The sequence below is a fragment of the Motacilla alba genome, chromosome 3 (genome assembly GCF_015832195.1).
Source record: "Motacilla alba alba isolate MOTALB_02 chromosome 3, Motacilla_alba_V1.0_pri, whole genome shotgun sequence".
NCBI lineage: Eukaryota > Metazoa > Chordata > Aves > Passeriformes > Motacillidae > Motacilla > Motacilla alba.
Genome location: NC_052018.1, coordinates 3287705 through 3305248, shown reverse-complemented (window position 1 = coordinate 3305248; position 17544 = coordinate 3287705). Strand labels below are relative to the sequence as shown.

The 17544-nt window shown below is 44.6% G+C and overlaps 1 protein-coding gene across 1 annotated transcript in view; it reads left to right on the top strand.

Annotated features, from left to right (window-relative positions):
• The window catches only part of RP1L1 (RP1 like 1), a 45668-nt gene extending 28754 nt beyond the window's left edge, over positions 1 to 16914 (top strand). Inside the window, exons 3-5 of the mRNA XM_038130532.1 lie at positions 6357 to 6525; positions 8387 to 13293; positions 14386 to 16914. Of these exons, the coding sequence (XP_037986460.1) occupies positions 6357 to 6525; positions 8387 to 13293; positions 14386 to 15516 (6207 nt within the window). The 3' untranslated portion in view covers positions 15517 to 16914. The remainder of the gene's footprint in view (positions 1 to 6356; positions 6526 to 8386; positions 13294 to 14385) is intronic.
• Positions 16915 to 17544: the final 630 nt, after the last annotated feature.

The following is a 17544-nucleotide window of genomic DNA, read 5'->3' as shown; positions in this document are numbered from 1 at the left end:
TCTTGGAATGATGAAAGAGTTGCTCATCCAAAGTATTTTCAGGGCAAAACCCAGAATGTTTATTTTATAAGTGTGCAAAGTGTCACACACAGGGAAAATGCATCCATGAGTACTCCAGGAAAAGCTGCCAGCAGAGCAATAGCTACACATGATCTTTGCCTGTACTTGACTGAAAAAGCAGAGCAGGGAATTATTGCACTTTTCCTGTCTCTTTTGCATGTTTTACTTGGGACTTTAAGTGCTTCATGGCCTTCCAAAACTCTCATTTTTTCATGCATCTTTACACTGTGGGCAAACCTGAAACCTGAACAGGTCATGTCTGTAAAAATCTAGAAGATGCTGATGTTTGGAGAAATGTTGGAATGGCAGATTAGCTTACATTGATGCATTTCAGCATATGGAGCACTGGGCTTCCCCATATTCTCATTAAATAATCATCAAATAAAGGTGGCAGCTTGTAATTACAAGAGCCTTTGACACTGGAATCTGTCCTGATTTATGCATCTTTCCTTGGTAAAAGAAGGTTTTGGGATGAATTTTCCAGTACCTGAAGGGAGCCTGCAAGAAAGATGGAGAGAGACTTTGGACAAGGACATGGAGTGACAGGACAAGGGGGAATGGCTTCAGACTTCCAGAGGGCAGGGATGGGTGGGATATTGGGAAGGAATTGTCATCTGTGAGGGTGGAGAGGCCCTGGCACAGGTTGCCCAGAGAGGCTATCCTGCCCCTGGATCTTTGGAAGTGTCCAAGGCCAGTTTGGCTGGGGCTTGGAGCAACCTGGGATGGTGGAAGGTGTCCCTGCCCATGGCATGGGTAGAACTGAAAGATCTGTGAAGCCTCTTCCCACACAAACCATTCCATGATTCTGTGTAGATCTGGGCATCTGATATTTAATTAAGTTTAAGAAACCATGTGAGATTTGATCCGGGAGATGCAAGGGTTGCTGTGTGCTCTCTTCTGGACTAATAATTTGGATGCTACCATTTCCAGAGGATTAGATCCATTTCCATGCAGTATTTCCTCGCTCCAAGTTCAGTATTGCCTCTTGTTCTCTGTTCCTCCTGATGACAGGGAAGAGCGTTCTGACCCCTGCTAAAGTAAGAGAAAGGGAGAACAAGTCATGCACTTCCTGATCTCTTCCTCCTCCTTTTCTTCCACTACTTTACTAATTTGTATGTGGGCATGGAGTGGCAACACCCCGTGATTCACCTTCTGACCACAGATCACCCAGCCACTCCCCAGAAGAACCACTCTCTAATTCCTCCAGTGCAAAGTTTGGGGAAGGGAAGGGCACATGGGTTCTTTGCATGAATAAAGTGCAAAATTCATTATCATTAAAGCACAATACATCAGTTCAGAGCCTGGATGCCTCCGGATTGGATGTGGCACAACCACAAAACAACTGGGCTGTTCACACCCCAAGGAGGTGGAAATGGGAATGGGAGACAAAATGGAGCAGGTGGAAGAGCTCTAGGAAAGGAGGCAGTGAGACAGCACAGGCCATGGACTCAGACCATTAGCCTGTTCCTCTGTTTCCAGCTTTTCCAGTTTCTCCCATGCATCTCTGCGCTCCTTTGGAAGGTGGATTAGTTTATAGACTTGTCCTCTGAACCATGTCTTGCATAATTTCCACATTTTGTCTAAGTCTCGGATGTCTTTGGCTGGCTTGCAGCCAGCAGAGGCAGAGCAGGGGTGTGTCTCCTTCACTCTGCCTTCATCAGAAACTGATATCTGTGTTCAGCTTCTGAGGTGAGCAAGGCTGAGTGGCTCCTCTTTCTCTGGGAAGAGTCGGAGGACAGCATGTTCTCCACAACAACCAGCTGCTTCCGTATTTTAGAGGTCTTATGTTTGCCTTGCCTCTGTATAGGGATTGATGGCATTTTATTATTAACTGTGTTGCAGTAGCACCTAGAGGTCCTTGCTGAGACCACAGCAGTTGGTGGGTCCTGCACAGAAAAATTCATGGAGACAATCCATCCTCAATGGATAGCAGCCACACTGGGAAAAAAAGGGGTATTTCAGAAGAGAGGATGTGTTTTCATTACACTTCACTTGTGGTGACCTACCCAGTGGAGTTAAATGTCTGTAAATCATGTAAATGATGTTCATTGGAAAGAACATCAAGCTATTTTAAACAATCTATAAATGCCATGTTCCAATGGGGCAGGGAGTTCCTCTGGTGGGGGATAATGAATCATAAATCATAGAATGATTTGAGTTGGACGGCACCTTAAAGATTATCTGTTCCTAACCCTTGCCATGGGCAAGGACACCTTCCACTAGACCAGGCTGCTCTAAGACTCATCCAACCTGGGCTCTTGTCCAGACCTTCACTCACAGCAACCATAATCCTCTTGGATCCTGATCCAGAGTCTGTGGAGGTCACCAAGTTTCTCTCCATCTGTTACAGTGGGGCTTGGATCGGGTTTTACAGTAAGATTGAGAAACTCGATTTAATTTTCAGGTATCACGCAATAAAATATTATGGGAATCTATTCCAACCCACCAAGTGCCAACTCATAGAGACTGATCCCATGAATTTTGGTGGATTTTTGTCTCTGATAATCCACAGCCTTAACTGTGACTGAGTTACATTGAAGGAACTCCAGAGAGGCTTGAATGGATCCTGAGTGATCCAAAGGAACTCTTTGCTAACCCACCAAACACATTTATCATTCATCATAACACATTTATCATCATTTATCACATTTATCACATTTACCATTATTTCTTTTCCATTTTATTCCTATTTGTTCACTTATGGATTAAAATATTCTTGAAGCTTCCATATTTTGGGACTCAGCTTGCAAATGAAGATACCTCATTTTCTAACTTTATGAATGTGATTGATATTTCCTGCTGAGCATTCTGGTCTCATATGTATCTTTTATCCTGTCAGCCATCCTCAGGCAGACATTGGATACTCTAGAACATCTCAAATTGTTCTGTGAATCTACATTTAGACAACTGAGATGACTGACTATGTCATCAGTGAGAATCAGGCATGTCCAAGGGGGGATATTGACCTGCATCAGGTGAACTTACCTGTATCCCAAAAATATTGGCTGTTCTCCGCCAAGAAGCCTTGATTGTAGATGAGGAGTTACAATCCTGTGTGATGAATTAATGGAGAAATATGAGAGCAGGTCATTCTCTTCTCCATCACATCTCCTTCAGGTGATCACCAGATTTTAAGGATTTACAATCCATTGCCTTTTGGTGTATTTTAGCTAAATTGTGGTGGGATTTAATACTGTTTTTTCTGAATATTCTAGCATGGCTGCTCAGGAATCTTGCTGTGGCAGCCTGAGGGAGGTGAGGAATCTGTTTACCAGAGGAATCTGAGCTTTTACTATTACTTTAAAATCATAGAATTGCATGGGCCTCACCCAGGACACACCGAGTGAGCTGCAAGTCGTTAAACACGCAAGAGGGGATGTGCTGTTCAGTGATAATTCAGCTCTAGTAAAAGATGTCATATGGATGGCCCTGAAAACAGATGTTCTCTGGAAATCCCAGGCAGTGTGTTGAGAGGATGGAATTCTTGCAGCAGCGTGGGAAGGCTCTGTATGGAGCAGAGGGAACGAACTGTTATCCCAACCCCGCACTGCCCTGAAACAGTGGATGCTGCATTAAATCAATGTGAGAAATGGGATTTATTTAACCCTCAGAAAACACTCAGTTGTATTTCAAACTACCAATATTCTTTTAGCAATGAAGCATGACAAAGATGAATCTCTGGAATTGTTAATTCAAAGAAATTAATCTTGCAAGACATTAGGAAGAAAATTTACATTATAGACGCAAACACAGCTAAAGTGCTGCTGATGTGAGAAACACCCCATACTACAAATATAGACTATTTGAAGTGACATAAATCTATTCCATATAAAAGAATGTATAATTTCCCGAGCTCAGCCAGCTGAGCTCCATGGATCCCTGACTCTCTGTCATTGGCACCATCTATTTTCTGCACACACAACACAGCAGTGATGAGTGTGATTGAAATATCTACACCCAGACACAGAACCACGTGAGAAAATGTGGGCAAAAAATAGCTTTCACTGAAAAAAATGTCCGTTTCAAATAGAACAGTTCATAAACTTAGTGGGGCTTGAAAGACAGATTCTTTTACTTTATGGACAGAACATATTTTGTGTCTATTTTTCCTTTTTTTTCTCTCCCTCTTTTTCCTTTTCTCTTTCTTCTTTTTTATCCTCACTTTTTTTTCTACTTGTATAAGATCAGGGGGAAAGAGAACAGAAAAGTAAAGAAGGAAATTAAATATACAGGTGGCAAAAACATACTTAAAATATTTGATTTATTAAGTTCTAGGCTTTCTATAAACTTTTAAAGTGAGCTAGAAAGCTATTTTCATTAGGACTATATAAAGATTTTTTTTTAGTAATAGATGGACCATAAGTGGAGTGAACAGAGGCAAAATGAGATTTGTGAGCTACTTTTCTGTGTCATGATACCCATCACATGAATTTGGCAGTTTTGTTGCTTTGCAGAATTTAAGGAAAGCTTCAGTGAGAAAAGTTCTCTTATTTTGGGTTTCATAGCAAACTGGATGGGCCTAACACAAAAGCATTGTCATAACACAAGCAGAAAATAAAAAAGAATGGAAAGATAAAGGGGTTTTTATTGTATTTCCACTAAAAAGTTGATGCCATATGTTTTATTGTAAGAAATGTTTTCAGGAGTGATTAACTGGCTCTAGAATATTCTTCCATTTATCTCTGTCTTGCTCTTCCACTCTCCACACATTTATCCTCTTATTTGCACCAGATCCAACACCAATCCCTTAGTGCCTCCCACAGTCCTGGTGGGACGTTTTGGAAAACCCCAGGAGCATTTCACAAACTGAGGGCTTGGGCTCCAAAGGGGCCCTGGTTCTTCATTCCTTGGCTGTAACAATACTTAGAGGCCGAGCTCTTTCCTTTACTCGCTGTTATTTCAGGCACGTGTGACAACTGCAGAGCTGTCATCGCTGCTCCCCTGAGATTCCTTATCTTGGTTCTCGTTAAGGGGATGATGGTTAAGTGACAGGGTGAGGTCAGGGTGCATCTTGATAAGCCCAACACCAGTGCTGGCTTGGTAACCCATGGTGGGGTCTTCTCTTGAAGTCTTCCCTATGCTCTAGAGATGTTCTTCTGACATAGGAGGCTGAGGAGGAAGGGACATCCCACGCTGGGGAGATGCACAAAGCTGCCAGAAATTGGCCATTCTAAAGTCCTCTCAGACTGTAAAAGAGACTTCTTCTTTTGAAAGACATCAAGTGTTTTACCTGAGAGCTCAACTCCCATCTTTCAAATGAGAGGTTGCAGAAACAAGATGGAAGATGGGTCCAGGATCTGCCCAGTGCTTCCCACAGGACTGATTCCTGCTCTTTGAGAGAGACAAATGTATTTGTGTAAAAGCTGGAGGGGGATCAGAGAGACTTGATTCAGCTGAAGATGTCCCTGCTTATTGTAGGGGCTTGGACTGGATGGCACTTAAAAAGTCCCTCCCAACTCAAACTATGCTAGGATTACACAGTTCCATGAGAAGTGACTCATGAAGGACTCGGTGTGTGATCCAGGAACAGGTCATATGGTGAGGACCAAGGGTGCAAACCTGAGTTCTCATGGAGGAACAAAGATTCCTTCACAGGCACTTCCCACTTTGGAGACAATGTCCCTCGTTGTCCAGCTCTGAGGCAATACTTGGGGTTATAACTGAAGCAGTATTTGAGGGAATATTAAGGGAAGTCACAATTCTTGTCCCTCATCCTGAAAAGGATCAACTAAGGGAAAAAATGAGATGTAGCATTTTTCAGGTAATAAAAGCTGCCCCGTACAAGAATTAGAAGAATTCAAAGGTTACAATTCTCTGTAAGGCAAACTTAAACACCTCCAGTTTCACCCTCTTCCTCACTGCCACATGGAATATGCCCACATTTTTTCTAGAATACATGAAATCTTGTATAATACATAATAAATGAGATATATTCTCCCTTAGGCAATCTCTCCCAGACCTTCCCTGTCTTAGGAAATCTGATCTGAACATAGCAGAGCTTCTCTTTCAATGGAGGAATTCTCCAGCAGGCTCTGGTAGACCCCAAAGTTCTCCAGAACCACTTTTATTTTCATTTAATCACAGAATGTCCTGAGCTGGAAAGGACCTACAAGGGCCATCAAGTCCATCTCCTGGCCCTGCACAGGAAAGTCCTGAAAACAACATTGCTTGCCCGAGACCATTATCCAAATAATCTTTTATTTAGGTGACAGCTCATTGTCAGTTGACTGCAGACCTGGAAGAACCAAGTTCTTCTGTCTGGGCTCATGGTGCTCCCCTTGCTGCTCCCTTTGCAGATCGACAGCATGCAGGCCCTGCTCCACTGCCCCAACGTGCTGGTGTGCGTCGGCCGGGAGCCCTTCAAACCTGTATCCATGGAGAATTTGAGGAAACACTCAGTGGAGAAGCTGCCCAACCTGCCTCCCCGCTCCAACAATGGCAACAATGTCAACGAGAACAATGAAAGTAAGAAAACCTCGGGGCCGTGTCGCGCGGTCGTACCCAGGGCCGTGTCCCACAGCGTGGGGATTGCAGGTCGCTATTGTGCTGCTCCAACGCACAGATTTCATGTGGAAAATGCACTTCCCTCTCCCTGCCTCCCAGGCCTTTCCATCCTCCCCTTCTTTTTCTCTGGTTTCCTTCTAGGATTTCCTCCCTACACCCCCTAGACTTTCTTTTACATGCTCCCCATGTCTGGCTGACTTCCCTTCCTCTTTCATATCTCTGGGTCTCCTTTTCCTTCCAGAACTCCCTCCTTTCCTGTGTCTGTCCACCCAGACCCTGGAGATTTCCCACGAATCCTCTATCCCCTCGTTGTCTGTCCCATCATGCCTTCCCTCCTGCATTTTCCTGCACCAGGGACAGAGGATGCCCAGGTTCTGCCAGCAGGAGACTCAGTTTCTCCTGCAGGTTGCATCTGGCCTTTTGGAAACAAAGTGTGTTTTTACAGAAAGATTATATTCAGGAAGGAGTATGTTATGGATTATTCAGGATTATATTTTTTTGGCATCCCATCATAAGTTATCTAAGGTCACAGGTAATTAAACCAGCCATCCTCCATAGCCTGGGAAAAGAAACTTCCCAATTCCAAAGGGCAATTAATCTCACCTGTATTAAGGATTTATTGTAGGGTGAAATTAAGTGTGCCCCGGAGTTGTGTTTATTTCTCTCCATTGTCAATACCAGGAGTTTGGAAAGATTCATTTGTGTGTTGCCAACAAGTTGTAGAAACTCAAGGACAGAGACATCCTATGCTCACTATCCAAGACATAAAAAATTGGAGGGAAACATGGGAATAATCTGGAGCTTTGCTCATCAAGAGACTGAATCATTAGGATGGTCAGGGAAGAGCTATTTAATGTGATTTGGATGTGCTCCTATTCAGCGTTTCCTTCCTAAAATGCCCTCCAATCAGCTGCATATCCATATGCCCGTGGAGGCACAGGATTGTCTGGATTAATGTACAAGGAAATTTTGCACAAACACATATTTGAAATAAGACAGATGAATGTCTTGCAAGACAGCCCAATAGCAACATATTCTGCTTGAAATGAAGGGACATAAACAAATCTATGCAGATCACTGCACGGGCCATAAAGATGTTCCTCCAATTGCAGTTCCCAAATTCCCTTATTCTCGCTGATTTCTTTCACAACTCCCACCATTTCTCTTTGTAATTATCACCAGCTTGTAATTCCTTTTCTAATTGTTCTTTATGTTTAAATAAAAATTATAATTACTCTTAGTGGCACATCCCTGCAGGGACTCAGTGTGGCTCTGGTGTACATGTCCACACATTTCCTGGAATATGAGTGGAGAAGGGGATGTTACACAATAAATGTGTGACCAGCTATAGAAGAGGGTTACTTCTCCACGTATTTTTCCCTGGTTAAATAAGAAGAATGAAAACTTTCACAGTTCAATAAAGTAATATTTGCAACATGAAAAAATGCCCAAACTCAGAGACTAAATTGCTCCATTTGTATATATGCATGCACTTAATAAAACTAAGTGTTTGTGTTTCAATTTATTTTTTAAAATAAAATTAAGGTGTAGAAGATTTTATTGCAGATTATTAATTCAAAACTTAACATTTAACAAGGAAGTTGGACTATATTATCTCCAGAGGTCCCCTGCAACCTTAACTATTCTATGATTAATGGACATCGCTTAATCAAAGACAAATTTTCAAACTATGTAAATTGGCATAGGCTTGGCTTTAATGGAATAACATCAGAATTCACTAGTTTGAGGGTTTGGCCTGCATATTTTCTGTCATCTTCATGTGAGTTAACATCTTTCTCCATCTTTCTTTTCTTCACTCCAGTGAACTTTGGACTGAAAGCCAAAAAAAGCGTTATCCATCCACGGTCAGCATCCAGCAACAGGTCGATGAGATTTTCCTTGTCATCAGAAAAGTCATACCCCAATGGCCTCGCAGCCTCTCCAGACAACGGGGGACCCTTCTCCAATGGCTGCTCTCACCCAAAAGCTGGGGACCTGGTCCAGTCCTTAGTCAACGATGACATCGAGAAGCGGGTCCATGTGAACAAGGATGGGAGCTTGTCCGTGGAGATGAAGGTTCGCTTCCGTTTGCTCAATGATGAGACTTTGCAGTGGTCCACCCAGATCAAAAAGTCCAACCTGATGAACCGGCTGCCTTGTGAAGAGTCAGGAGTGGAGGAGGACAGTGGAGGAGAGCTCCTACAGAAAATGAACCCAGAAGCCAGCTCGGAGGCAGATGATTCCTTATATCCCTGTGATATCGATTCCTACATGTCCAAACTTGAGGAATCGGAATGTGACGAGGCCCACTGTCACAGCTGTGGAAAGAAACACCAGGACTATGACATCTGGAAGAATCCCATGCACATGTCCCAGAGGGAAGAGCCCACCGTGCGAAGCACCTGGCACACGCGGTCATCGTGCTCCAGCACATCTTCCCGGAGGAGAGTAGTCCACAAAAAAATGACATCTGTGGATAGCATCCACACCACATCCAGTGAGGAATTCTCTGAGCACATTGTGCGAGAGTCCTCATCCTACTCAGAGACTATAAAGAACAGAGTGGCGTATCGATCCGTTAAAAAGTGTGCGTGCCGAAGTGATTTATCTACTGGTGCTTCCAATGGAGAAGAACAGCAGGAATGCACTCGGACAAGCACAGGAAACAGCCAGAGGCCTTCATCCTTGGGCTTGATGTCACATTCAAGCTGTGAAAACAACCTGGATACTCAAGACAGCCCTGAAGACCAGGAGATCACTAAAATAATTTCACAAAATGAGGATGCAAATTGTTTTGAAGCTTCGTCTCTGAAGTGCTTGAAGGATGACCCAGAAGAGGTTGAAAGCAGCAGAGTTGGGAGTGTCATGTCCAGGTCATCCCTGCAGTCCAGGCAGAGCAAGAAGAACGTGTGTGAGGAAGTGAGCAGCGTGGGCAGGAGCATGTCCTCCTCAAGCCTTCAGAAGGCAAATCAGGGAGACAACAGCCAGTGCTCCACCCCTGCCAACAGTGTGCACAGCAAGTCCAGTAACCGCACCACACCAAAAGAAAAGGCTGAGCAGGGTGACACCTCTGACGACAACCCAGTGGTGTCCTCTTTCTCCAGTGAGTCCTGCCCCAAGAAAGAGGCTGAAGAGGTGGAAGCAGAGCAGGAAGAAAGTGAAGCCAATGAAGTCAGCTCAGTGTCAGCAAAAACAAAGCCAAGCCAATCATTCAGGGGTGAGAGCAGTGAAGGGGAACGATGCTCCACGCAAGGAACCCACCGTTCCAAGGCTAGTGACAGGAACAGCAAGAAAAGTGGCAGCGATGAGAACATTCCATGCAGTGTCTCTTGCTCTTCCAGAGGGTCCAAAAAGAGCAAACGCAGCCACGTTCATTTGGACGCACAGTCTGAAATATCTGTGTCTTCACTTGAATCCACTCAGAAAAAAAAGAATTCCCTACATGCAGATGATGCGAGATCAGGCAGCAGGGCATCAATCTACTCCAAAAGCTCATGTGAAATCAAGAAAAAATCTGCTGGAGACACCATGTCTCATAAGTCAAGATCTCTTCACTCAAACATTTCATCTACCAGTGAACCAGAGGCAACTGCAGGTCCTGCTGAGGAGGAGAGCTCAAAAAGTATTGCCAATGGCTACAGTGAATGTTCAAAAAGCTCAAAGAAGAGAAGCCATAAAGAAGAAAACAGCAAACCATCATCCCTCTGCTCAAGTGTTTCAAGTCCTAATGGAAAATCTGGAAAGGGTCATGCCAAGATTAGTTCTGAACACTCTTCTTCAAAACAGGGAAGCATGAGTGGGAGTGTGTGTTCAAAAGTTGACCACCCAAGTGAGGATGGGATTAGGAATGGAAAACCCACAAGTAGCTCCTCAAGAGTCTCTTCAAGGTCAGAAATAAAAGATAAATGCGTGTTGACCCAGATATCCCAGGAAACTGATGATAGGTGTTCACAATCAAACATGTCTCTGTCTTCAAAATCACGACAGACAAACACGAAAAATCTTCGTGTGAAGGTGTCAAACTCCAGCCGGGCATCGGTGTCAGAGACTATGTCAATGTGCAGTCTGCAATGCCCTGCCCCACCAAAAGGGAAGCCAAAGAGAAAAAATATGCGTTCGACCATGTTGAAGAATTCCTCCATCAGCAGCATCGGCACCGAGTCCGTGCTGACCGCAGGAAGAGAGCAGAAAGAAATTGTGGATTCCTCCAAAGCAACTTCTTATGGCTCTAAATCCGCTGCAACCGAAGGAAATTGTCAGAATAATAAAGAGATTGATGATTCTTGCAACAAAAAAGCAGAGGAAGAGATAGAAGACGCAGGTGTTCAGGAGGAAGGAGGTGATTTAGTGCCATCAGCCCTACCAAATACATCTCCAGAAGAAGTTGTGCAAGAGTGGCTCAGGAAAATCCCTTCGGAAACATTGCTTATGAAATATGAAATGGAGGATGATGGAGAAGAGGAACACGCAGAGTTGATCACTGAGGTATCACACTGTACAAATGCCGAGGAAGCCCCGGAGGAGGAAAAAGCTGAGGAAAAGAATGAGGAGGAGGAAAAAGCTGAGGAAAAGAATGAGGAGGAGGAGGAGGAGGCTGAAAATGATGAAGCAAAGGAAGAAGCAAAGGATGAAGCAAAGGATGAAGTGGAAGAAGAGAAAGCAGAAGACACAGCCATAATTGAAGAGACTGAAGAATGCATCAACCAGGAAGAAATCTCTGAGGTTGCACGTGAAGCTGCTGAGGCTGAGCAGGCAGAATGCAACAAGTCAGTTACATCCAGCCAAAATAACAAGAGAGACCTTCCAACCTCTGTCCAAACTTCTGTCCAGATCATGAAGGCCTTGCTCAGTTCAAAGCACGAGACCAAATTTGATCGATCAAACAGTTTGCCTGAAGTATCCCCCACAATGGGGAGAAAACTGAGTAACTCTGCCAACATTTTGATTACTTGTCTTGCCAGCCTCCAGCTCCTTGATGAAGAGTCAGAGGATCCATCAGAAAACTCAAAACATTTGAATAAGTCAAGGTACACAGAGCTGCTGAATATTTTTCAGGCCCTGTGGTTTGGATGTACCGCTGAAAGGAGCGGCCCAAGCTCAGGCCAAGAGGCAAGCAAAGTGGCAAAGCCAGTGTCTGGGTCTAAAGTCCCAAAATCCATGGATCACGCCTTCACTCCCATGTCCTCCTCTGGGGTTGATGTTTGCAGTTGCTCTGGTGGCTCAGGAGAAGAGTGCACAGCTGGTGCCACATTGGTGGCACAGAAAACCATGGAATGCAAATCAGCTGAGCAAATGGAAAATGCAGAGACTGGCACAGAAGTGACTGAGGTTGAGGAGCAAAGTAAAGAGGAAGAGCAGCTATCCCGCCCTTCCACAGCCTGCTCAGAGGCAAAAGGTGAGGAAAAGGCAGAATCTGCTAGAGAGGAGTCTGTAACCCAGGAGGAAGAAGAGAATAAGGAGGATCAGGGCAGTAACTGTGAGCATGGTCAGGAGGAAGGGAGAGAAAATGAAAATGAAGAAGAAAGCAAATTAGCTGAAGCTGGAGAACAAGAAGAAGCTGAAGCTGTGAATGATGAAGTCCCACAAGAAAACCCTGAGGAAGAAGCTGACCAGCCAGAGACCACTGGTGATGCCAATGTCGGTGATGCTGATGTTGGGACAGAGCTGAAAGAGGAGTTGCAAGAGCAGCCCCAAGAAGAGTCACCAAATGACACCGAGCCCAAAATTGATACATCCACCAGTGTGGGCACATCCCTTGTCCAGCAAAATTCTGTGGATCCAGACCCAACCTGGGTCCTGAGACTACTCAAGAAAATCGAGAAGGAGTTCATGGCTCATTATGTCAATGCAATGAACGAGTTTAAAGTCAGGTGGAACCTGCAGGACAACCAGCAGATGGATGCAATGATACTGGAGCTGAAGGAGGAAGTGAGTAAAAGGATACAAAAGAGCATAGAGAAGGAGCTGAGGAAGATCAAAAGCAGGGCTGGAAGGAGGATGCCGAGACCTCCAGAGGAGCCACCTACACGCGAGTCCAAACTCCAAACCGAGCAGAGGAGATGGCGACTGCAAACTATGCATAAGAAGTCCCTCTTTGGGGACAAGAATGGTGCCCAGATGAGGCTGGAGGAGACGTCAGACTTATCATTCGACATAGATAATGACTTTAACCTTAGTGAAGCTTTGGAGGACAGCATTAGCAAACAATCCAGTGAGGAGGAATACTGTCCATGTGACTCCTGTGTGAGGAAAAAACTGGCTTCCAGGCCTGCCAGAGCCCCTGTGGTGGCCACCAATGCCCCAGTCATGAAAGCCTTTGATTTGCAGAAAATCCTGAGGCTGAAGAAAGATGGCAACGAGGAAGCCATTGTTGCAGAAGCAGCCCAGGATACGAAAACACTTCCCAATGGTTCTGTGGAAGAAGGGGCAGAAAACGAGGAGAAGGACGAGGAAAAACCTCAAGCAGGTGAAACAGAAGCCGAAGAAGAAGGAAAAGAGCCAGAATTAAATGAAGATGATGGTGCAACGTTGAATGGAGATGGAGAAGAATCTGAAGTAGCAGAGAGTCAAAACACTGAGATGGAGGATGAGGCCAAAACTGAAGAAACCAAAGAAGAAGAAGCAGAAGAAGGAGGGGAAGAAACAAAAGAAGGAGAAGAAGAGGAAGCAAAAGAGGAGGAGGAAGAGAAAGAGGAAGAAGAAATGACTAAGGCTGAAGAGGAGGAGGAAATAAAAGAGAAGGAAGAGAAGGAAGCAGAAGTAGAGGGAGTGAAGGAGGAGGAAGAAACAAAGGAGGAGGAAGGGAAGGAGGAAGAGGAAGGAGAGGAAGAAGGAAAGGAAGATGAAGAAGGGAAAGAGGAAGAGGAAGGGAAGGAAGGAGAGGAAGAAGCAAAAGAAGAGGAGGAAGCCAAGGAGGAGGAGGAAGAAACCAAAGAGGAGGAAGAAGAAACCAAAGAGGAGGAGGAGGAGGCCAAAGAGGAGGAGGAGGAAGGAAAAGAAGAAGAGGAGGAAGCCAAAGAAGAGGAGGAGGAGGAAGAAGGGAAGGAGGAAGAGGAGGAAGCAAAAGGGAAAGAAGAAGAAGCAAAAGAGGAGGAGGAGGAAAGGAAGGAGGAAGAGGAAGAAGCAGAAGAGGAGAGGGAAGAAGCAAAAGAGGAAGAGGAGGAGGAGGAAGCAAAAGAGGAAGAGGAGGAGGAGGAAGCAAAAGAGGAGGAAGAGGAAGGGGAGGAGGAAGAAGAAGTAGAGGAGGGAGACGAAGAAGCAAAAGAAGAGGAAGAAGCCAAAGAGGAAGAGGAAGAAGCTAAAGAGGAAGAGGAGGAGGAGGAGGAGGAAGGGAAGGAGGAAGAGGAAGAAGCCAAAGAAGAGGAGGAAGAAGCTAAAGAAGAGGAAGAAGAAGAGGAGGAAGAAGAAGCAAAAGAGGAAGAGGAAGAAGCCAAAGAGAAGGAGGAGGAAGAAGGGAAGGAGGAGGAGGAGGAGGAAGAAGCAAAAGAAGAGGAGGAAGAAGAAGGGAAGGAGGAGGAGGAAGAAGCCAAAGAAGAGGAGGAGGAAGGAAAGGAGGAAGAAGAAGAAGCCAAAGAGGAGGAGGAAGGGAAGGAGGAAGAGGAAGAAGCCAAAGAAGAGGAGGAAGAAGAAGGGAAGGAGGAGGAGGAGGAAGAAGCAAAAGAAGAGGAGGAAGAAGGAAAGGAGAAAGAGGAAGAAGCCAAAGAGGAGGAAGAGGAAGGAAAGGAGGAAGAGGAAGAAGCCAAAGAGGAGGAGGAAGAAGAAGGGAAGGGAGAGGAGGAAGAAGCAAAAGAAGAAGAGGAGGAAGGAAAGGAAGAAGAGGAAGAAGCCAAAGAGGAGGAAGATGTAAAAGAGGAGGAAGCAGAAGAGGAAGAAGAGCCAAAAGAGGAGGAAGAAACAAAAGAGGAGGAAGGGAAGGAGGAAGAGGAAGAAGGAACAAAGGAAGATGAGGGTCAAACAAAAGAGGAGCAGGAAACGGAAGAGGAAGAAAATCAAGAAGAGGTGGTGGAGGAAGAAGAAGCAAAAGAGGAAGAAGAGGGAGAAAAAGAGGAGGAAGAAACAAAGGAGGAGGAGGAAGAAAAAGAGAAAGAACAAGAAGAAGAAGCAGATCAAAATGAAGAGCAAAAAGCTGAAGAGGAGTCTGAAGGTGAAGATGAAGGTGAAAATGAAGCTGAAGAAACAGAGGAACCAGAGGATGAGGAAGTTGTGGCTGATGATGAGGCAGAGACGTCAGAATGCAGAGGAGATGCTGAGGGCTGTGGAACTGACAACAATCCTGAAGGAGATGCTGTGGAAGGAAATGAAGAAGCTGAGCAAGATGAAGCTGAGGCAGAAGAAGACGCAAAACCAGAGTCAGGAGATGAGGCAGAGGAGAAAAGCAGTGAAAGAGGTGAGAATCCTGATGAGAATGTTGAGGAACCCACTGGTGATGATCCTGACAATGCACATGAAAAACATGAAGACCAAGGCAACAACAAAGTTTCTGAAAAAGCCTCAAGGACCAAAGGCAAGAGAACTCACAAAAGGTTAGAGACTCTGAAAAAATCCACAGCCTTTTCTTGTTACTCTTCTGTCGGAAACTTCTCACAGCAATCCCAGAAGGGGTCTGATGATGAAGAGGAAAGAGTAAATGAAATGGAAGGAGCAGTCGAAGAGGAAGGAATAGTTGAAGAGGAAGCAGTTGAAGAGGAATGCAAAGGTGATGATAACCCCACTAGCGACCACCCAAATGGAGAAGTTCGAAGTGATGAGAGCTCCAAACCCTCTCAGATGTATCCTGACAGTGAGGAAGAAGAAGAGGACAAAGAATCTTCAGGTTCTGATCCTGTGGGAGATGAGGAGCAGCCAGACGCTGAAGGTGCAGATCCAAAGGAGGCTGAAAACACTGAGGAAGTTCAGGCTGCTAAAAAGAAAGAAAACTCTGATGAGATTGACCAGGATGACCTGGACTTCTAGAACTGCTGACTAAAAACTGACTTTTTCTTTCTTTCTTCCTTTCTTTCTTTTTTAAAAGTATATTTTCATTACATATTTCAGTATCTCCGGTGAGTTGAGCCCTTGTAATTGGCTTTTCTTCTGAGCTAAATGTGGTAAACTCAATCTTGAATCCTGTGAGTAATGTTGCAATTACCTGCCCTCATTTCTAGAGGGCTAGTAGCTCATTAATATCCTGTGGTCTCAATAGATAAGTGGTTATGGGAAAGGGAAGGCTGTTTTGTTTGGGATACCTTCTAGCTCCCACCCTTTAAGCCATGCTGTTTGCTGCTGGAGTGATCTGTGGCTCTGCTGGGCATTGTCTCTGTGTGACTTTGGGATGCCTTTCACCCATGCTGCATGCTGCATTCCTGGAGAGATTGCCAATCCACAGAAACATGACAAAATCAGGATTCATTGCCAAAGTCTGGTCAGAGCCCACAGAGATGTAAATTGATGTACATTCGTCTTCCTCCCTACCCTACCTTCCCTATACCCTGTATATTTATCTTGCCCTCACCTACCCCACCTCCTCTGTGCCCAGAAAAAAGGGTCTGAGACATCAAAGATTTTCCCCATTTTGTCTTTTTTTTTCCCCTTTAGTAGAAGTTGAGCTCATTGCTCATTTCACTGGAAGCCTCAACATGGAGAAAGGTCTTTCAAGTAGATCCTCTTGCAGACCCCATCTCTTTGTACTGTGCTCATCACTGTAGTGGTAGATAAAAAAGATGAGTTCATTCACCCTGTCAAGTTTCTGAGAAGTGGTCAAACTCAATATTGACCAAAATAAGGATAGATCCAATCCCTTGTGATGTCCTTTACTATGCCAATGATGGTATTGAAGCACTTTACAACCAGCTGGGATCCCTCAGACAATTTTGCACAAGGCCCTGTTCTGGAGCTAACGGGATTTGCAATGTCTCAGTGCCCCATCCTTGCACACAAAATTTAAACTAATTTTCTCTTTAACATGGAAAAGCTTTGGGCATTTGTGCTGCAGCAAACAGCTGGAAGAGGCTGAGGCATTTATTGGAGAGCTTGGACTTTACAAACCACAATAGAACTGCAAGCTTCATTTAGCAAATGTTTTTTACCAGATTGTAACTTTTTTTTTCCCCCTTCCTCTGGGGAAATATAAACATTTCTGAATAAATGCCCAACTAATGCCAGGAGAAGTTTGACCATACCTCAGCTGCATACTTGTGTAAAGCTCTTGGGACACAGTTCATTTTATCAAAAATTTGCAGGGAGAATAAAAGAGAGGGGTTGAAAACAAAATGCCTTAAATTGTATGGAGAAAAAGTATGTGTGTAGTGTTGTGTTGGGTTTGTGAAGATGTATGCAAACATGCTTAAATAATCAGTATTCCAAATTAAATAATTCCTGTGGTTTTCATTTCTAGAATCCCTTTCTTAAACTTACAGCCAGAGATAAGATTCATTTCACTCAAATGAAGAACTGGGTTCAGTTCCAGAGGCAAACACCTCATTTTGGGTCTCTGAGGAATAGGGGAGTTTGGGAGAAGTCAGTGGAGAGCTGGATCTCAGCTGAGCTATTCCCACAAAGGCTGACAGGGCCTCCAGGGAGATCATTTAGGAACAACACCCCCATCCTCTAGATGGAGAAGTTAAAATAACCTTCCTCAAAAGAAGGACAACCCTATCTGTGAGCCTCATGGAATCACAGAATGGTTTGGCTTGGAAGGACCTTGAACATCATCCAGTTCCAGCCCCCTGATGTGGACAGGGACACCTTCCACTATCCCAGATTTCTCCAAGCCCTGTCCAACATTGGACACCTCCAGAGAAGGAGTAGCCACAGCTTCTCTGGGCAACCTGTGCCAGGGGCTCACCACCCTCAAAGAGAAGGATTGCTTCCCAACATCTAACCTAAATCTCCTCTCTTTCAATTTTTACACATAAAGAACACCAAGTCCAACCGTTAACCCAGCACTGCCAAACTCACCACTAAACCATGTCCCCAGTTCTACATCTTGTACAAAACCCTTTT